The 20662-nt window shown below is 41.6% G+C and overlaps 4 protein-coding genes across 7 annotated transcripts in view; 2 read left to right on the top strand and 2 right to left on the bottom strand.

Moving 5' to 3' along the window:
- The first annotated feature begins 1639 nt into the window (after positions 1–1639).
- On the top strand, positions 1640–6503 carry eif4e2 (eukaryotic translation initiation factor 4E family member 2). 3 transcript variants are annotated; one of them, XM_037787084.1, is made up of 8 exons: positions 1640–1788; positions 2962–3097; positions 3447–3581; positions 3696–3800; positions 3914–4066; positions 4308–4444; positions 5200–5275; positions 5376–6503. In XM_037787084.1, exons 1-7 carry the CDS (start codon positions 1769–1771, stop codon positions 5246–5248), a joined length of 735 nt encoding a protein of 244 aa, XP_037643012.1. In that variant the 5' UTR covers positions 1640–1768; the 3' UTR covers positions 5249–5275; positions 5376–6503. The 3 variants fall into 3 exon arrangements, with proteins under 3 accessions (XP_037643012.1, XP_037643014.1, XP_037643013.1); XM_037787086.1 differs by having other exon boundaries at positions 1641–1788; positions 2962–3073; XM_037787085.1 differs by having other exon boundaries at positions 1641–1788; positions 4308–4448.
- On the bottom strand, positions 6263–13511 carry LOC119498313 (phospholipid scramblase family member 5). Its single transcript, XM_037787083.1, has 8 exons — positions 13206–13511; positions 11871–12231; positions 11716–11793; positions 11400–11592; positions 8360–8471; positions 8172–8271; positions 7455–7513; positions 6263–6688 (listed from the first exon to the last, which is right to left on the bottom strand). Exons 1-8 carry the CDS (start codon positions 13206–13208, stop codon positions 6662–6664), a joined length of 933 nt encoding a protein of 310 aa, XP_037643011.1. The 5' UTR covers positions 13209–13511; the 3' UTR covers positions 6263–6661.
- Positions 10006–20662, top strand: part of vwa5b2 (von Willebrand factor A domain containing 5B2) — a 44864-nt gene continuing 34207 nt past the window's right edge. Inside the window, exon 1 of one of the 2 annotated variants that reach the window (XM_037787078.1) lies at positions 10006–10526. The gene's annotated coding sequence lies outside the window, so the exon portion shown is untranslated. The remainder of the gene's footprint in view (positions 10527–20662) is intronic. The other variant, XM_037787079.1, reaches the window with a different exon arrangement.
- Positions 13625–19396, bottom strand: chrng (cholinergic receptor, nicotinic, gamma). The gene is made up of 12 exons (XM_037787080.1): positions 19214–19396; positions 17515–17651; positions 17395–17439; positions 17188–17312; positions 16881–17036; positions 16044–16141; positions 15760–15960; positions 15153–15267; positions 14935–15049; positions 14569–14830; positions 14363–14496; positions 13625–14282 (listed from the first exon to the last, which is right to left on the bottom strand). The coding sequence occupies exons 1-12, from the start codon at positions 19275–19277 to the stop codon at positions 14061–14063; spliced, it is 1674 nt and encodes a 557-aa protein (XP_037643008.1). The 5' UTR covers positions 19278–19396; the 3' UTR covers positions 13625–14060.

Raw genomic sequence — 20662 nt, 5'->3', positions numbered from 1 at the left:
TTCACAACAGACATTTTGATGTGTCATAGCAGGAAAAGCACAGGTATCAGTGTTGGAAAGTAACTAAGTACATTTACTCAAGTAGGCTACTTACAGATTCAGATTATTAATATAAATATATTCATCAAAAGAATTAAGATGGAACATTATATATTTAAACTTCCACAAGGTACTAAGCAGATAAAGATTATATAGTAGTTGAAATGAGCTCCATCTTTACCAGCTGCAACATTAAAGGGACTGTTTGTAACTTTTTAAGCGTATAAATGTACCGGGTCGGGACACATGTACGCTCGCATATGCGCGCTTGCGTGTGGCCGGAGCCTCTGCTTGCCTTCAATCACACAGCACGCGTTCTCGCTCTGCTCGCTCCACCTCTAGACGTGAACGCGCACTCACTCCACACTGCAGGAGAGTTAGTTTAGCTCTGAGAATATCTAGTGAATGTACAGTGGACGTTTGTGCAGAAATAACTGCTGCAGCTCCTCCAGACCAACAGAGGTTTCCCGTGTCTTGTGAAGTGACAGGGCTCCGCAGAGAGAAACGTTATCGTCTCCGACCGGGTGCCGGTGTTCTCACTGTTCCATCCGGCTGCGGTTGGAGACAGTAACGTTACTCGCTGTGGAGCCCCGCTGCTGAGGCAGGAAAAGCCAACACTAGGATCAGCATTGATTCATGGAGAGACCTTCGTCTGGTCAGCTAACATTACTCCCAAGCAGGTGAAATATAGAGAAATATTGTGGTTTTAACTGACGTGTGTCGCCTCACTGTTTTGAGCAATGCTCATTCAGGTATATTTAGAGCGAGCAAGCGCGAGCCCGACGCTGACTTTCGTTGACTTAACGGCCACAGGTGTCGCTGTTAACAAGCATTTCTGAAAGTTACAAATAGTCCCTTTAAAGTGATGAACACATTAAAGGGACTATTTGTAACTTTGTACGCGCATAAATGTAGCAGGTCGTCACACATGCGCGCTCGCATATGCGCGTTCGCGTGTAGCCGCTGTACCCTCCTCCTCTGCCTGCTCGGCTTCACTCAGACACCTCAGCTCGCTCCACCTCTAGACGTGAACACGCGTTCACTCCACACTGCAGAAGAGTTAGTTTAGCTCTGAGAATATCTAGTGAATGTACAGGGGACGTTTGTGCAGAAATAAATGCTGCAGCTCCTCCAGACCAACAGAGGTTTTCCGTGTCTTGTGAAGCGATGGAGCTCTACAGAGATTTACGTTGTCTTCTCGTTACCGACCGGGTGCCGGTGTCTCCTCTGCTCTCTCCGGCTGCGGGCGGAGAGAGCAGGGAGACACGCTGCAGAGCCCCGCTGCTTCAGCCTGCACTTAGGCAGGAAAAGCCAACACTAGGATCAGATCTAAATCATGTTCATGGAGAGACCTTCGTCTGGTCAGCTAACATTACTGCCAAGCAGCTGAAATATAGAGTGATATTGTGGTTTTAGCTGACTTGTGTCACCTCACTGTTTTGAGTGATGCTGTTAAGCAGCATTTCTGAAAGTTACAAATAGTCCCTTTAATATTTATGTCAATAATAATCGTCAATCAGAATTGGCTTTATATATTTTTTGCATCATGCATTTTTTTATGATGAGTATAAATCATGGGTTTAAATAAATACATATATATGTGTCACCCTCACGTTCATCACATACTGCGTGCGCGCACCCGTCCGTCTGCTGTGCGCGCCGCCGTTCCTGCGGTATTCAGCAGGCTGTGGTCGGACTCCGACAGGCTCCCACCGACACCAACTAAATAATGAACAACAAATTTGACGCGTGAGTAATCATAAAGTTTCTTTGCTCTACCTGCCAGAGAGGAGGCCTTCCAGCTGTGACCGCAGACTCACAGCTGGAAGCGTAAAGGTTCTAATGAAAGCTGTTGCGTGTAGAAAAGAGAGGTGTGTCAGCTGTATTGCATGTTCCTGCATGCTCTGTGTGTATAATGTTAGCTTTATAAACCCACAGGAAAGCGAGGTCCACACACACACATGTGCATTTAGAAGTAACAACAGGGATATGCATGGTGTTTCATAATGGGGACTGTGTTGTTAGCTGTAGCTTAGCCTGGCGGAAGGCGTACAGGCCCTGAATCCCCGGTGTGGTAGTTGTTGAGACGCCGTGGAAGGTGCGTGCAGTCTCGGGTTCAAACTATAGACTCCCATGGCCCCCTAAAGCACGGGCAGATAGCTAACTGTGTTGCAGGAAATTCACCGTCAGAGTAGTTAAAGTGCAGGTGTGTACGTGTGCATTATAAAAAGTCTACATTTTTGCATTGTTTCTAATATATTTGTCCCCATTCATATCAATGAGGGTGCATTGAATATTACACTGTCACTATATATGCAGCAGTACAGTTCAGCACCACAAACTACAGCCTCCAAAGATAAGATAAGATAATATATACTTTTATTGAAATTTTTCTGCAACTGCAGTTACAAACACTCAATTAAAACAGCATCAACAACAATAATAAAACTATTCACCACAAGACAGGTAAACAGTTCCACAGAAACAGATGTTTCAACACATACACAGTTCACCTACATAATGGCACATACCATCACACACACCATGGCAGGTATTGCACCCAGGTAGTGCACTGCACCGTATACCGTCTTGCCCATATTGCACAGACAATAGCTCAATATTACACAGATGCAACATATTGCACTGTCCCTATTTAACATATTGCACTGTCATTATGATAGCTTTATGTTACGAGTTGTTGAGGAGTTTAATAGACATCAGCAAGAATGAATGTTTGTAACGGTGTTACCAAAGTGACCATAAAGTTGGCTCTCTAAAACAGTTTAAACAAAAGCTTAACTTTCTGTTGTTTTAGACAGCATTTAGGTCTAAGGTATATCTGTCAACAGAGTTGTAATTTTCCCCAAAAAATGAAGTCAGTGCATGACACAAACGTTTTTGTTTTGCTTCCATCAAATCCAGTCTGAAAGATGATGACAGTGGAGACCACGACCAGGACCAAGGCTCACCGAAAGACGGTGAGAAGGAAAAAACTGAAGACGAGGACAAGGAACAGAACGCCTCCAAGAGAAAGGTCAGCCTATTAAAGAATGACACGGTAAATGGACTTGCATTTATAAAGCACTTTTCTAGCCTTCCGACCACTCAAAGCGCTTTACACTATATGTCAGTATTCATACACACATTCATATACTGATGGCAGAGGCTGCCATGCAAGGTGCCAACTTTGCCCATCAGGATTTTAATCTAAATACTCATTCACACACCGATGGCTATGCCTTCGGGAGCAACATCAACATGTGACCCGGAGCAGCCGGGGATTGAACCACCGACCTTCCGATTGGTGGACGGCCTGCTCTACCCTCTGAGCCACAGCCGCCCACAGATGTGTGTTGCAGCTCCAAAGTTGATTGTATGTCTCAGTCACTTCCTTTTGTTTTCTGCAGCTGGTGGTGCCAGGGGCAGGAGAGCACCCTCTTCAATACAACTACTCCTTCTGGTACTCCAGACGCACCCCGGGGAGACCGGCCAGTACTCAGAGCTACGAGCAGAACATTAAACAAATTGGCACCTTCGCTTCGGTGAGTCGCTCCTCGTGACCTGTTTAGGTGGGGCATACAGGAAATACGGAAAGATCTATGAATACAAGCTTAACCCGACTCTTGTTGATATAAACGTGTCTTGTCCTTCCCAAGGTGGAGCAGTTCTGGCGTTTCTATAGTCACATGATCCGACCAGGCGACCTGACCGGCCATAGTGACTTCCATCTCTTCAAGGACGGTATTAAACCCATGTGGGAGGTAGGTACTCTGAGATCTCGTACACTAAAGACCATATCTTGTAATACATTGAATCTATTTGGTTTTCTAAATGGAAAAAGCCCACTCTGAAACGCTGCCTATGTTGGTTTTAGGATGATGCCAATAAGATGGGTGGGAAGTGGATCATTCGTCTGAGGAAAGGCCTGGCGTCTCGGTGCTGGGAGAACCTGATCCTGGCCATGCTCGGGGAGCAGTTCATGGTTGGAGAGGAGATCTGCGGGGCCGTAGTGTCAGTACGCTTCCAGGTAAACCCACAAACACACATACACCTGTTGTACCTAGTCACACACTGCCTACTTCAGTATGGATCATATCACAGTTGTAAATATAAACATTCCAAATGTGTCCCAGTTTCTCTCATGTTGCAGTGTATGTGAATAACATCTGCTAACAGGAAGTAACCATGGACCCAAGCTGCTGCCTAGCAATGCAATTCCATTGAAATAGTCTGTACTCAGACATCCCTTCTCTGCTTCTTTTCTCCAGGAGGACATCATCTCCATCTGGAACAAAACAGCTAGCGACCAGGCGACCACTGCCCGCATCAGAGACACCCTGCGCAGAGTCCTCAACCTGCCTCCCAACACCATCATGGAGTACAAGACTCACACAGACAGCATCAAGTATGTATGTCTCATCGTTTAATTATTTTCTCTCTTTCTCTCTCTCTCTCTCACATAAATGTATGCATGCTCACAAACGTTTTCTCACATTTGTATTACACTTTAACTCTAATGTGTTAGTGTTGCTTCAAAGAGCAGAATGATATAAAACAGTGCTAATGTTTCTCACAACCTAAACAGATAGATGGTTGTGGTAATTTTTTTATTTTTATTTTTAATCAAAATATTTAAACATTTGCTTGTTGCAGCTCCTCAGATGTGAAAAAATGCTGCTTCTAATTTAAATATATATGGGTTTCGGACTTTTGGTTGAAAAGCCCCTGTAATTTCAAGATTTGGATTCTGGAAAATAATGATTTTCACCATTTTCTGACATTTTATAGAAGAAACATTTAAGTTAGAAAATGATCAACATTATTATAATCGATACTGAACATAATTGTTTGTTGCAGCGCTACTTTGGAGTATTACTCTATTACTTTGATTTGGCAATTATCATTTACTAATTAAATACTTTCATTACAACATTCACAGCTATAAAAAAAAACCAGTCACATCTGTTTTTCACATTGTTATTTGTTGGTGTATATGTTATAAAAGAAAGATAAGTAAAATACAACGTGTGCAACTTCATCATGTTTCATGTGCTTTTGCAGTTAAATTGATTGTAGTTGTGATTCTCCCATTAAAAAAGCCTAAATATCCAAACGGTTTGTTTATTTTGAATGATGATGTGCTGCATCCTTTGTTCACAGAGCATGGGAAGACTTCCATGGACTGGTGACTGCTAGTGGCGGACGTTAGCCCCTCACACAGACGACCTCTGCGAGAGTAAGAACTGTTGCTACGTTAGTTTTTATTGAAAGAAATAGTTCCTCTCTGATGTATTTGTCTCACGCTAACGTTGTTTGTTTCTGTTTATGGTGTATAGGTGTGTGTATAATATTCGATAATGTGCTGGGGGATGACGAGTCCAAGGAGAGAAGGATTTCTCTACGTGGATTGACTGCGTAATATGAAGACAGAGCAAAAGGCAGGAACAGAAGCAAGAAGACTATTCCTTCTTTGTGTCAAATTGAAAAATGAACAGAAAAGCCTGTCAACACTGAACCAAGCCGAAGAGAGAAAAATGCGTTATTTTTAATCAACCAGAGAAGAACGACGCCTCCAATTTTATTTTTATTTTTTAATGCAAGTTGTAACATCTGTTAACTTGCCACCAGAGGGAGGCCATGTGACTGGTGTTTGCTGATCTGGTCATGAGCTGTTAACAAAGTGTACTTGACAAAATACAACACAACCAATCTGTTATAATACTAGATCTGATTTTACCATAACATCACCCTTCCCTCTGTTTAAAATTAATCTGTGTTAATCTGTTTCATTGGGACTCAAAAACAGGGTTGCAGGTAGATGTTATTTTATTACAGTGCTGTATTTTAACTACAATTCCTCTGGTCATTTCGAACTAGAATGATTACTATTATTGTGTGTACGATATATTTGTAAATACAGTCCACTTCAAAGATCACTTAACTGAATCAGCGATGATTCTCCGGGTCAAAGACCTGGAAGTTGAATCCCAAAGGATGAGGACCATCCTGTGTTGGGCAGAAGGTTGTATAACCGGCATCTTAAGAATGGACTGCCAAGCTGCCTATATCACTGTGCCTGGCCTCGAGCCCGACCCGAACCAGTTTCCTCTTCTGTCTCTTTTGTCTTTATCCCGCCTTGAAAGAATCCAAGGGATGGGCTCTGCTTTAACAAAGGTGTATAGGAGTCCTGAAACACTGACCTTCACTCTTTTTCCATTTTGTAGTAAAAGAAATGAAATTGGGCCCACGGTCAGGGTCTGTTACAGTTTTTATCAATTCCTTGGGAGCATTTTTTTGGAATCATGTTAAGAAAGCGCCTATTAAGTTTGGTGAAAGACTGTAATGCTGCCCGTGTTTGGTGGTGTGATGATGGGTGCAGGTGTGTGTCAAAAGTGAAGAACCACTGCTGGATGTACACCTGATGGATTATAGCAATAAATGTCAATTATGCATCTGCTGCTAAAGCTGGTTCTGTGTCATTTTTCTTTCATAAATGTATGTTGAAACTCAGACAAATACAATTTAATGATGAAGTTTCTTGTACCATGAACTGCACTCAGCTGGTGCGCCTTATTAGTTGTCAACGATGCCGGTTTTACTCTTGATTGATCCTGTTCATTGATCAGCTCATTTCAAAGAACATGTAATTCTGTAGAGAAAATAGTGAAAACAGGTGAGTTGATCATTTTATAGGCCTTTTTCACAGCAGACATTTGTATGTGTCATAGCAGGAAAAGCACAGGTATCAGTGTTGGAAAGTAACTAAGTACATTTACTCAAGTAGGCTACCTAAGTCCAATTTTGAGGTACTTGTACTTGAGTATTTCCATTTTCTGCTACTTTATACTTATGCTAATTTTATTACTTTGCAAATTCAGATTATTAATACAAATATATTCATCAAAAGAATTATTATGGAATATTATATGTATAAACTTCCACAAGGTACTAAGCAGATAAAGATTATATAGTAGTAGTAATAGTCAACAATAATTATACTCTAATATTCTAAAATGAGCCGTTCTGTATAATGACTGCTTTTACTTTTGGTACTTTAAGTATATTTTGATGCTAATACTTTTGTACTTTTACTTACGTAAAAATGTATATACATGACTTTTACTTGTAACAGACTACTACAACTACTTTTATTGAAGCAAAAAATATGAGTACTTCTTCCAACTCCGACAGGTATTACATGGTGTAACCAAAAACATTGGCAATGTCTGTCTTGTATGCTGCTCTCCCAGTAAGTATACACAACACCAGAAGCCTGAAACTGAAGCAGCTAAATGTAATTCAGCCATCTTTAATTCCATTATTTACACCTCTGCTGTCCCCTTTTGTGAAAGAGGCCTATTTTAAACACAACAAAATACAGTATCAAGAGTGATAATAGAACTTCATCTGCTTACCAACAAGAAGGTGGCTGCCAGCAGCAGCAGTTTAGTGTGTGATTCCATATTCAGGGGCACTGGAAGAACGACAGATTAAAATCAAATTAGAAATACATTAACAGTGGTTCCCAATTTATGGGATGCACATGACCGAGGGAAAAATGTAGAGTGAAACTAAAGCTGAATAACCCTTTTAGGGCTGCAACTAATGATTATTTTCATCGCTCATTAATCTGTTGATTATTTTCTTGATTAATTGATTCGTTGTTTGGTCTATAAAATGTCAGAAAATGGTGAAAAATGTCGATCAGTGTTTCCAAAAGCCAAGATGACGTCCTCAGATGTCTTGTTTTATCCACAACTCAAAGATATTCAGTTTACTGTCATAGGGGAGTAAAGAAACCAGAAAATATTCACATTTAAGAAGCTGCAATCAGAGAATTTTGATGTTTTTTTCTTTACTTAATTACTCAATTACAAATTACTCAAACTGATTAATTGTTGCAGCTTTAATCCCTTTTTCTCAGCATTTGACCTGTAAACACAGGTCTAAGGGTTAATTTGCACAAAAGAAACAAAAAGAAAACATAAGTGAAAAGTAATGTGTCATGTTCTTAATATTGTTATTTCAATCAAATTCAACTTGGCGTTGTTTTGGCATTTGGACATGACAGGGGAAGTTTGGGAACCACTTCATGAAGAATAATAAATCATATTTCTTTAGGCACAACTCACCCTCCAACCCAAAATGTTCATGGTCCATGTTATGATCATCATTGAACCCAGGCCATTTCTTCCATATTGTGCCCATTTTCTCACCGATGTTGGAGACAATCTGGTGTATGAGGTGTAAAAGCCCAAAAATACTTATATATACAAATACACTTGTAAAACATGTTTATATTTTGCTTAAATGTTACTACCTGAAACTGCTGGTTGGAGAAGCAGCGGTATGGACAGCAGGAGCCCTGGATCCTGATGTTGGATGCTCCTTCTGAACCGCACACCTCCAGGAGAGGAGTGAACATGCTCCACCTGAAAACACAGCCAGCCAACACTCAACACATTTCCTTACATAATCTTGCAACAAGCAACCTGGCAGATTCGCTGGCCAGTACTTCACACACTGGCGCAGCCCGGCCTTGATGCTTGGTTGACCACGTTTTCAGCTGTCATGATTCTGCAGCACCAAAACCATTGTTTGCTCGGTGTCACAAGAGTTCAAACTAGGGCATGCTTTATTTGAGCACAACTGAGAGAATATTTATATCAAGTAGATCTCTGCTCGCCGAAAAAACTTCTGCCAGGTCAGTCTTAATTGGGGACAACTTCATCGAGCGTTTACTTCTTGAAAATTCGACACACAAAAGCACCCCGGCTAACCCTGGAGTCAGATTTAGGCCAAACGAAGAAGGAAGTATTTTTGGTTTGACTACAGGAGACTGGTTGCTGCCATTCCTCCCATTAGCCAACATTGCCATTAGGAAGGATGCCACATTCCTTCCCTCCCATGCAGCCCAGGGCAAGCAGCTGTTTTGTGCATTAAGTCTCCCAGGTTTAGACTACACCCCAGCTGGGTAGAACTGCTATTTACAGACAGGCCTGGGTGGTTCAGGGTGGCCAGAGGTCAGGAGTGACATGGAAAAAGGCTCACACGTGACAAGTTGTTCAGTCTGAGAATGTAAAGTATTAAGATTGCTGGTACAGTATTCTGATAGTGGGGGTCGAAGGGGTTAATTCACCCAAATGACAAAAAACATGAAAGATTATATTTAAAAAGTTTAACAGCAACATCCAAGTGGAGTTACCCTGCACTATACTCATTTTTTAACAGTCTCTTCTGCAATATATTCACTTTTTTTATAGTCGTGTATCACAGCTGTTATCCTGCACTATATTAAGTTTTAACAGCTTTCTTCGTCTCCTTGTATTTTTATATCTGGTATATTTTTTTGTACTTTTTACTTTGCACTACTAACGTTTTTACTGCCTTTTTACTAACACGTTTTGCACTATGATGGAAACTTGAATTTCCCTCGGGATCAATGAAGTTACTATCTATCTATCTATCTATCTATCTATCTATCTATCTATCTATCTATTAATCTCTGTCCATAAAAACATTATTAACATCTCGTTACTCTGGTTAACCCACAGAAACGTTGTTTTTTTTCAAAAGGGAATTTTTGACAGAAAGTAATTTGAATGGGAACTTCACAGTAAAATCTTTTTAAAACAATTTTTTATATCACTTCTGTGAATTTAAGAAACCAAAACCAGATAGCACTACTAGGCAGGGGTGTAAGTAACAATTTACATTTACTCTCATTACTTTAACAAAATAGTTTTTTGTGTACTTGTACTTTAAGTACTATTTATTAATTTATACAATATTAAGTATTGTACATCTCAAGTTGTATCCAGTACAGAGTAAAAATAAAAGTCACATGAGGAAGTCCTGATAAACTGTGTGAGAATGGAAGAGAAGAAAGGAGATAATAAATAAATCAGCCGCTGCAGGTGCGTCTGCGGCCGCAGGGGGGCGCCAGCTCCATGACAACAGTGGTGACAACCCGGAAATGACACGTCATTTGTTTGCGTTCACGGGCCGAGTTCACGGCCGGGGCTAGCACTTAGTTAGCACAAATTAAGGATATATATGGGGTCGGGGTTCTGTTATAATTAGCGTTAATGTACCTCGGCATAGCTAAAACATGTTGTGTCTATCTTAACTAATGACTGCTTCATTGCAACACCTGGTGAGCGCGCATATGAGTAACACCCCAGGTGTACCTGCAGTTAGCTATGTCTGGCTTACATGCTAACATGCTAACATGCTCCTGGTGGATCCTGAGGAACTTCTCTACCTTCAGTCAGGTGTGTGAGGACGTTCTGCTGTTGAGACGGTAGAGCCTCACTCAGCTCGAAACATTTTGAATTAGAGGAGCGCAGTGGGACCAGGGAGGCTGAATTGACTGGTTATACTGGGACAGCGAGACCCATGGGACTGGTTATATTATGCTTTGATAATGAACGTGAGAAGTTGAACCTGGAGCAGATTGTGGAGGACTTCCGGTGCTGTTCAGACAGGTGAGTACAACAACACACAGCTGAATTAAAGAACGTATATTGCCAAGAAGTCAAAATCAATTGTTTTTGTAATATCTTCGGATATCAATTACCAGATACCTTCAGTCGAGCTGGCTTTATTGTAGGAACCACTTAGTAGTATTACAACATGCCCAACATGGGGGTACAGCCTCTGCTGCCCGGGCTGTATATACACACTGCACTGCACTTTGGGTAATCCTACCATGTGTATAGCCCTGGAGCCCTCTACTGGTTCTGGGCTGTGATAACAACCAACAGTCACTTCATAACAGTTTGTTTCATTGCAATATCAGCGCCCAGCAGCAAAGCTACGCTTCCGCCATTTTGGACTGAAAGCCATTACCGGACAGCAGTAAAACGCCCGCCTGAAAGTGCTGTACAAAAGGAAAACTAAATTATTTCCATTCTATTATCCTATTCTACACTTTGTATAAGCTGAATTTGTGTTTTACATGTAAAACCTGTAAAGTAACTAGTAAATATAAAGTAAAATAATAAGTAAAAAATGCATAAAAAAGAATACTCTATTGCGCTCTGGCTGCAGAGTGTGTTTACCCCTGCGACCACCAGCAGCCCTTGTCCAGTGTTACATTGTTTTTCATATGTCAGTGGACTCTAGGTCTTTAGACTGCTATGGAAACGCAGACAACAAAGGAACCCCTTTTGTTCCTTAAAAAGTAGTCCCGCGAGTAAAATTACCAGAAACTTCTTGGTGAAAACGTGGCTTATAGTGTAAAAGTACCTGCAAATTGTAATTAAGTAGAGTACTTGAGTAAACATAATTGTTAACTGTACTTTTCACCACTGTTCAAGTTAGGCAAGAGCAATAGAAACAGATTCAGACCGTCCTACCTCTGACATACAGTGCCGATGAGATGTTTTTGAGGTGTGTAGGCCCTCATCTCCATCAGGCAGCAGCCGAAGCAGCAGGCGTCCACCCTGAGCGGCCTTTCAAAATAAAAGACCTGCTGGCCCTGACAGTCGAAGCCCTGCAAGGAACAAGCCCGAGCTGGACCGCAACACTGGAGGCACACACAAGAACTCTCTGATAGGAGGAAGAGATCAAGGAGAGACTGAGAATACATTGAAAAAACATCACTCTCTCTTTATATGAGATGCATATGGATGTTCTCAGTTAAGACACATGTAGCTGAGCAGGGACCAGTACCTTCCACAGCCACAAATAACTGTGACCTGCTGCCTCCTGTGGTGATGCTGTAGATCCTCCTAGGAACACATTGTGGACCTACAATGACGAAGCAATATTCGTTTATTCGTGTTCCTTTTACAAACAAATACACAAAAGCTATCCCTCCTACTCACCTTGCAGCTCTGGTCTGGCAGTGATATGTATTTGACTGACCGTTTCCAGCACAGACATGAAGTGTGATCCTGCTGCATCTTCAGGCCACTGCTCCTCCACCCCAGGCCTGCTCACTTTCCCTGGTGGCTGCGTGTAGCCGTTCTCCAGCTTCCTCCCAGGCAGAGCCAGACCTGGCAGCTGCTCATCAGATTCCCAGTCAGGAGGCGTTTGGTGGTGTTTGGGTCCAGGTGAGTGAGTGTGACACTCACATGAAGGCCCACAGCGGTTCTGGAAAGCTTTGAAGATCATCTGGATGTGCTTCTCTCGCTCCAGTTGACCAAAGGGAAGAGGCTGATTGGTCACTGCTGACATGGCGTAATACTGAAAATATATGTGGAACTCACAGTCAGACCAACAGTCATACTGTGCCACAGGCGTTTATGAGACCAGAGGCTTGTACTGTACTACGGAGTGGGATTTGGGGTTAGCGAGGTAACTTCAGGGTTAACCCTGGGTTTTCCGTCCTACAACAGTGGTTTACTTCTTACTGGGGTATATTGCCATGGTAACTGCGGAGCAGGTTATGTTTGGCATAAGAGATCAACTCGTATGAAAGCACCGCCTACTGACCAATCAGCTCGGTGCACGGTTCGTATGATAATATTACACAAATACGAAGAAGTTTAACTCATAATCCAGGCTAAAAACAACACAGTTTACACTGACAAATGCAGAAAGGACAGCTGGCTGTATGCTTTTGGTTCTTACCACTTTGAATTATGTTTTTATATTAATTTTTTTTACTTGCTCTCAAGCAAAATCATTTTAATGCCACAAATTTATTTAACCAATTAACGCAACTTGCGACTTTTAAGTTAAGAACAAATGCTAAATAGAAAAAAAAAAAAAAATTTTTATTAAATGAAGGCTTACAATTTAAAAAAATAATTTAACGCTTAAATTTATGAGAGAAAGTTAAAGAAAACAACTTTCCCCCACCACTCAAGATCCCTTACAGCAGGTTCAGACAGTTCTCTGGCACCAATATAAACGTCCTCCCGTTAAAACAAAGTGATTTCATCACAGCAGCCAGCCTGAGCCTCCTTTCTATTCACATCACACACACTCTGCTTGCACAGTTTGTTCTCATTCTTCAGTTGCATGCAACACAGTACAGTATATTCCTCCACAACAAAGCCCTACCTCATGTCCTGCATATAGACTGTGATTACTAAAAGAATGCAACAGGGGCCCAAATAGTTAACATCTTCTACAGCATTTTACCCTTATTATACTGTATTAAGAGTACTAAGACAGAAAATAGCCTAATAGAGCATTAAAAATATCTTGCTTACCATCTGCAGTTAACCTCCAGGTACCTACAGACTCTGATAATCTAAGCGTGAGAAGGAAGAGACCAAGCAAACATCCACGAGTCGTCATGATCAGGAGGCGTGAAGCACAAACCTCCTTACACCTCTGTGTGTTTGTGTGAATATTCGGGTAGTAATGTTTGGCTTTGTGAGTGTGTGTGTGTCTCCTCCTGTCTCTCTGTCTCACCCTGACTCCGTTTCCATCCCAACCAGCCGGATCTGCCTTTTGTTAGGTTAGAAAGGCATCGCTCAGCCATGTAATTGAAATCCTGCTTCCCGAGGTGGGGGGCTGCTCAGTGGGTCTGTGTTTCGGGGGTAGCCTGGGGGGTGTCAGTGCTCCCTATGTGCCTCGAAAAAGGTGTCAAACACTGGATTAAGAAATGTCTGAGAGTGAGCAATCATGAGATTACAGTAGTACTTTTATTGATAAAAGCGTTTGTTTGGCACATGTGGCTGTTGCTTAACAGATGTCTCATAGTTTATCACGATGGCCTTGAATTGTATAAAAGTCGCCAGCAGGTGAAAAAGTAAACTTACGTCAAACACTGAGCTGGTGACAGGAAGAGCAAATAAACATGCTCTTTTTTTCTTATACAGCAAAAAATATTCTCAACCTCAACAATCAATCACAGCTGATGCCAGTATGCATCACCACGGATCAAGCGCGGCGTCCACATATCTGCGCAGCGGATCCTTTATCACCATGAACACCTTTGTGACAGTCCACAGACCCCACATCTTCTCCATGTGTCCCACTCATTAGTGAAAGATCACTGACGGACGCCGTCACATTTCCACTCCAATTAAAGGGATAAAATCTGGAGATTTTCTCCTGGTTTACCCCAGGAAGTTTGCTCCCATCCCATTCTCAGCTGGATCAGTGAGGTTGTTTGTTGGAGGGAGATACTTCTTGGGATCCCCAGGGAAAGGCGAGGAGGGAGGCTGGTTGAAATGGCCCATTAGGAAGATCCCAATGGTGCCGATAAAAAACACTGACACCATGACGATGAAGCATACCCTGTCGACCACACGGGCGACCAGGAACCACTCTTCATTCTCCTGGGGTTTGAAGAAAAGTCGAAGATTATCACTGATTTTAAACCCGAGAAGATGAGCAAATCTAACAATGTAGAGCTTACATTCTGGAAGTTGTTTTGTTGCCTTGTAGTCTCAGCTATGTGTTTGCAGGAGGACACACACTGCTTCAGCTGTGGAGAGGCATTTGCCAGGCTGGCACTGAGATGCTCAGCTGTACCCCCCTCCAGCCCATCATCTGTGTACACACCAGATATTCATAAACAGGGGAAACACACTTCCATGTGCACTTTAACATTCAAATACTTACGCAGCTTCTCTAATACTGATTTCATCAATCCGTTTCTTTCTTTGTATCTGGCAAACATGAGTTCAGACCGGGCTGTTCTCATAAAATATTCCTCTGCCTTGGTGATGAGGTTCATGGAGCTGCGACGTCGGCAGGGGACCAGGAACACGCCATTCCTGTCTGGACTTTCTCCATTTCCAGTTTCTGAAGTGTTGTCGTCACCATTTGGTGTCCAGGTTCGCATCTGCATCCTCAGCAGCCGAGGCAGTTTGTTCAGGAGGATCTGAAGAGGTCACAGGGTCAGAGGTTTATCCATTGGCAAACAGACCCGTGTTTACCTATTGGAAATTACATTTAGAAAAATGTTTGGCCTGGCCACAGTCTCACCTTTCGGACTTTGTCTGTCATTCTGTGGGTGTTTGGGGTTCTCAGGGAAACATTGAGGACTATCACGCAGTTCATCACCACGATGGTGGTCACTGACATCACAAACATCAAATACCTGCAGTCAAAGGTTTACAAATCACATCTTTTTCTCTCTTCAGATCAGCTGTAGGTGAACTGAAACTCTGAACTGAAATGTTGGAGTGATCACACAAACTTACTTCCCAATAAGAGGCACTGCCCTCGAAGTCTCTGGAACTTTCTTGGCGATAAGGAAGAGGAATACAATCTGGCCCAGGAGGGTGGCAACAGACATGGTGCACTTCTGACCACCCGCTGCAAAACACAATATGAGAAGACCTATTATGCTTATTTCCAGATGCATACTTGTATTTTGGGTTTTTACCAGAACATCTTTACATGCTTAAATGTTCAAAAAACGCTTTTCTTTTCTCATACCGGCTGTGCTGCAGCACCTCTTTTTTCTGTCTGAAACGCTCTGTTTGAGCTCCTACTACCTGTTGTGATTGGTCAGACTGAAGGGCATGCCAAACCAGCTGCTAGGCAGGTATTATGCAAATGTGTTACTTGGTGACTTCACCACGTTACGGAAGAAAAGGCGGGACTTGAGAGATGATAAGATCTTGGAAATCCTGAGGCAGCATTCGGATTGGTTGTGAATTTGAAAAAAGGCGTTCTTCTTTTAACAACACCCCAATGAATGTTTTATTTTGTGCTTGGATTCATCCAGACTTAGATTAGGTTGATGTGACAGAGGTCTGACTACCTAAGATTAGGCTTTTATATACACAAAGTGAGGAAAAAGACCTTTGGCAGGTAGGAAGTAGACAAGGAGGCCGAGGGAGGAGAAGAGCACACAGGGAATGATGATGTTGATGACGTAGAAGAGGGGCTTTCTCTGGATGACGAGGAAGAAGACCACCTCCTGGTACCCCAGCTCATCCTTAGTGTACTGAGTGTTGATCAGCTTCTTAGCCGGCCTGTGTTTGATGGCCCACTCTCCATTTTCTAACAACAAAATTAGATTGCACTTTAGATAATCATAGAAATTAGTTTTATTTTGAAAAATATTTAAAAATCTGTTGCTATACCTGTAAAAGCCTCCGGGTCAATATCCACCCACTCCAATGTGTGGTTATCCTCCTCTTTGAGAACGAGCTTGATCTCGTTGGCACAGTAAGTCTGGGAGCTGAACACAGGGAGAAGACATATGGTCTGTGTCGCCACAACAAACACAGCCATCTATTCACGTTTACAAGACAGCGTGATGAAAAGAGACCGTGAATGAAGGAATCATTGTTCCTGGTTTGGACACTGTGGATTCTATTTAAGCACAAGGAAACCTGACGTGAACATGTGAACCGAGGGTCGAGATTTATTTATTTATATTTATTTGATTTAACTAATTAACTTAAATTTCATTTTCTTGGTGGTCTATATTATATTTCAAAGCCTTCTCTATACTGCCAAGGCATAAAAGGAGGAGAAAAACTAAATACCTGTATTAAATCTAATTTAATGTTTTAGCTAAAAACTGTCAAATAATGCTAATAATTTAAAAAATGTAAAATGTAAAATGTCCTCCTCAGGTTGTTAAAATCCCCAAATTCACAGAAACCATTGAGGTCATGACCTCTGTGTTCTGAATGGTAGCTTTCTATTTAATTGAAAGAGTTCTTTATCTGTTTCCTGTCTATGTGCTGCTGTAACATGCATTTCCCTTCAGGGATCAACAAAGTCTTATCTGACGTCTGTCTAAAGTACTGCAGATTTTGATGAATACTGCGTAACTTAAGTTCTTAGTTGACAAGTCAACAAATTTGAGAGATACATGGTGAAACTGAGGCACTTTATATTCTTAATAGAGTTATTTACTGTTTTATACGTAATATAACTTTACGTGTACTGCTGATCTCGTCTCTACTCACCGGAAGACCATGCTGCAGTTCTGCCAGTCGAAGGGGAAGTAGTTGACCGTGATGGCACAAGCACTGCGGTAGATGGCAGGAGGCAGCCAGTACACGCAGCCGTCAGAAGACACCAGAGCATTGCAGTAAAGTGCCACCTCGAATTGTCCGTCCACACTGAGCACATGAGCACAACACATTGTTTCTACAGTATGAACACTTCTCTGCCCAAAGGAAGGAAAAATGGCCAAGTTGCTTAGTGAAGATGCGAGTGGCTCATTGGCTGAGACCAAATATTGTGTTAAAATCTGGAGGTTGGTACACGCACTTGTTTTCCAGTATGACTTCTGGCAGCCAGATGCTCTTGGAGGGGACCCTCAGCTGAGAGGTGATGTTCCCATACAGAGCCGACCTGGGCGGTTGGTCCCATCTGAGCCTGTAGTCACACCATTGCTACATACAGAAATACTGTGGGTTTGACATCATTGCAAAGCAGCTTAAAACAATCCAGCAGGTGAGGTGTGTGTAAGGTTACCATTTCTATCCAAACGCTTGTTGTCAGAGCCTCCTCCTTTTCATTCTAAGGAGCGAGAGTTTAGTGAACGATGTGAACTATCAGGCACTGATCAAAAACACCAGACTGAACTTTACTCACTAGAGAGATGAGGTTGGTGAGCGTCATCTTGATGTCGACCTGAGTGATGTCCCCACTGTTCTCCATCGGCCGCACGTTCTTGTTGTAGCCCTTCATCAAATCCTTGATAAGTTCCCCTTCAAGATTGACCGCTGATGCTGCAAGAAAATATGATAGCGTCAGTTATATCAGAACTGGAGAGTATTTCTTCATTGAAAGAAGAGCAAAGAACGGCCCTGAAGGCGTTTCTTGATGGAAAAGATGTTTTTGCTCTTCTTCCTGGCTACGGCAAGAGTTTGATTGACAGATAGTTCATCCAATCACCTGCCAAGTATTTTTGAAAGTGTCTGCCCTTTTTCAATCAGTTTCCAATGCCGGCTTTTCAGATGGTTCTGTGTAACAAACGTCACGTTAGCTTGACCCACGCTATGGACTAAAAGTCTGCTACTGACCATTATTATTTTTTTTAATCTGCCTCTTTTGAGTCCCCAAACTACGTGATGCATTTTCTCTCAAACAACAGTCGAGTAAATTAGTTGATGACTTTTTTAAACCATGATTCAAGTTTAATTCTGAGTAGAAATTTTGTTGGAATACAAACACATCAAGATGAAACATTCTTTCTCTGTAATTCAATTCAGTAAAATAACATTAAAACAAGTGGATTAAGTGCAAAACAAACTAAAGAGAGCAAACTCACTAAAGCAGGTGGAATACCTTTTAGATAAATTTAGCAAACTTTCCAACCACAGACAAATGTTGCTGTGTTTGGATGGTGTCTAGTATTACCATTTGTGGAATGTATCCAAGTGCGTTAACTCAAGTATTGTACTAAAGTACAAATTTGAGGTACTTTTACTTTACTTGAGTCTTTTCTTTTCATGCCGCTTTCTGCTTTTATGCCACTACTTCTCAGAGGGAAATATTGTACTTTTTACTCCACTACATTTATTTTTCAGCTTTAGTTATTTTACAAATTAAGAATTTTTGAATACAAAACAAATGAACAGCTTGCAGGACTTTTACTTGTAACAGAGTAAAATTACAGTGTGGTATTTAGTACTTTTACTTAAGTAAAGGATCTGAATACTTCTCCACCACTGAGTATTACTTTGTATTGGATATCAGCAAACACCCGATGGTGTGAAATTGGAATCAGCATGAAGTCTAGTACAATTTTGTCTGATTTACCTGACTAACAATGGACTGTGCAGCAGAGCACACACAGTGTGGTCCAGCATTACAAATTAAGTCTGATTTAGCAACTCCAGTATATAGGCCCTGCCAAATAATACAGTACAATTCAGTAACAATATATCTTTACAACAGAAGTAGATCATTGTTGTTTTACCAGCCATTCCTTACTGAACCTGTCACAGTTTGGTGAATGGCGCTATAATGACAGTTGTCTGGGAGATGAGTACCACATTTTGTTTGAATTTGAGAACACATGCTGAGTAATAGAGAAAGCAATATTTAAACTCGTCATGTATGTTTAAATTACTTAAATGTTATTACAGTTGGATGGGCCAAAAGTTCTATATAAATTAGGCGCCTTCTTGAAGAATTTTGTACTTTGTCTAAGTTATTAATGTGGCAACATAAATCTGAATATCTGACTTCTCAAAATCACACCACAACATGCAAATCCTTAGAAACAAACTACTAGATAGATATTGTATAATTTCTCCCAAATGTGGCAGCGGGTTGATCAGCCTACCTGCGGCAGAAATCATAAACACCCTCACGAAGAGTGACACGGAGCGTAGCGGTCCAGAATCCATTAGCGTGTGTGTGTTTGTGCTGCGCTGTCCGAGACAAAGCTATGACCACGAATCTGATACACATGGATACACTACTTGATGGAGTTGCTGGCACTCAAACTGTGTGTGTGTGTACAATATGAATGTGTGTGTGTGTGTGTGTGTGTTTCCCAGCAAGTGTCAGGGCTCAAGCTGACGGGACGGGTTGAGGTTTAGAGGAATGGTTGGGGGTTGGTGGGGGAGTTGATGGTTGTTAGGGTTAAATTCGAGTTTATTTCCAGTACTGCATAGCCAGCTGTCACAACACCACACACACACACACACACACATACTGGTAACATGACAGAGACATAGTTTAGGCATTGTACTCCGTGCATGGCTGCCCTCCAGTGTTAAGGTACACCATCAAAACACACGGTTTTCAGTGCACCTGGCTGTTGTCATTCACACGTCCACATGAACAAAGTAACATGGATTCTGTGAGGGCAAATTTAGCACACTAGTGATCTATAAAAAGCTAGCTTTTTTCCACCAGAAGCCACAGTGAAATGTGTTCTCTACAATAACAGGATCACTGACAGAAAGATTAGATGATAAAGAGAGGGAGACAGCAGCAACATCGCGCCTGTCTGCAAGCCAGAAAGTTAAAAAAAGCCGTACAGTCTAAAGAGAACAGGTGATGAGTCTCGTCCATTTACAGTACAACACGCCCTATGTGATGACTGTGTAGTTACTCTATGTTTGTGTTTGTGTGTGTGTGTGCGTCACAAAAATACTAGTTCCTGCCATGATTTGGCCCACTTCCCACATGCACATAAACACACCAGCCAGAAGCAGGAGTTGACGTGTTGAAACAGACGTATGTGTGAGTGTTTACTCAGCTGCTTCCACTCATATCCCTGTTTATCCCTCTTTTAGTATGTGGACCGGGCAGTAAACTACCACAGACTAGTTGAGACGTTACTTTGGTTTATTTGGGCTCATTCAGCCTTTCATCACTGCTGTCTTACAGTGGCAAAAGAGTCAACACTAGAGCTGCAACTAACAATTATTTCATGTCGATTAATCTGTTGATTATTTTCTCGATTGATCGATTAGTTGTTTGGTCCAGAAAATGGTGAAAAAATGTTGATCAGTGTTTCCCAAAGCTGAAGATTACGGCCTCAAATGACTTATTTTGACCACAACTCAAAAATATTCAGTTTACTGTCATAGAGGAGTAAAGAAACCAGAAAATATTCACATTTAAGAAACTGAATCAGAGAATTTTGACTTTTTTTTCCTTTAAAAAATACTCAAACCTATTATGAAAATAGTTGGTGATTAATTGTGTAGTTGACAACTAATCGATTAATTGTTGCAGCTCTAGACAACACACAGCAAAGACGGGGCTTGTCTACGACTCG

The sequence above is a fragment of the Sebastes umbrosus genome, chromosome 12 (genome assembly GCF_015220745.1).
Source record: "Sebastes umbrosus isolate fSebUmb1 chromosome 12, fSebUmb1.pri, whole genome shotgun sequence".
Lineage (NCBI taxonomy): Eukaryota > Metazoa > Chordata > Actinopteri > Perciformes > Sebastidae > Sebastes > Sebastes umbrosus.
Note: the sequence above shows the minus strand (reverse complement) of the source record. Positions and strands in the feature narration are given on the sequence as shown.

Excerpts from the sequence above, each read along its gene's own strand:
- LOC119498313 (XM_037787083.1), bottom strand. Across the intron at positions 8,272-8,359 it reads TCTCCAACCAGCAGTTTCAG|ATTGTCTCCAACATCGGTGA; the intron begins GTAGTAACATTT and ends CTCATACACCAG. Across the intron at positions 7,514-8,171 it reads TGAACATTTTGGGTTGGAGG|TGCCCCTGAATATGGAATCA; the intron begins GTGAGTTGTGCC and ends TCGTTCTTCCAG.
- eif4e2 (XM_037787084.1), top strand. The coding sequence starts at position 1,769 with ATGAACAACAAATTTGACGC. Across the intron at positions 1,789-2,961 it reads ATGAACAACAAATTTGACGC|TCTGAAAGATGATGACAGTG; the intron begins GTGAGTAATCAT and ends CATCAAATCCAG. Across the intron at positions 3,801-3,913 it reads GTATTAAACCCATGTGGGAG|GATGATGCCAATAAGATGGG; the intron begins GTAGGTACTCTG and ends TGTTGGTTTTAG.
- chrng (XM_037787080.1), bottom strand. The coding sequence starts at position 19,277 with ATGGATTCTGGACCGCTACGCTCCGTGTCACTCTTCGTGAGGGTGTTT. Across the intron at positions 17,313-17,394 it reads CAAGCGTTTGGATAGAAATG|CAATGGTGTGACTACAGGCT; the intron begins GTAACCTTACAC and ends TTCTGTATGTAG. Across the intron at positions 14,831-14,934 it reads TGACAGACAAAGTCCGAAAG|ATCCTCCTGAACAAACTGCC; the intron begins GTGAGACTGTGG and ends TGACCTCTTCAG.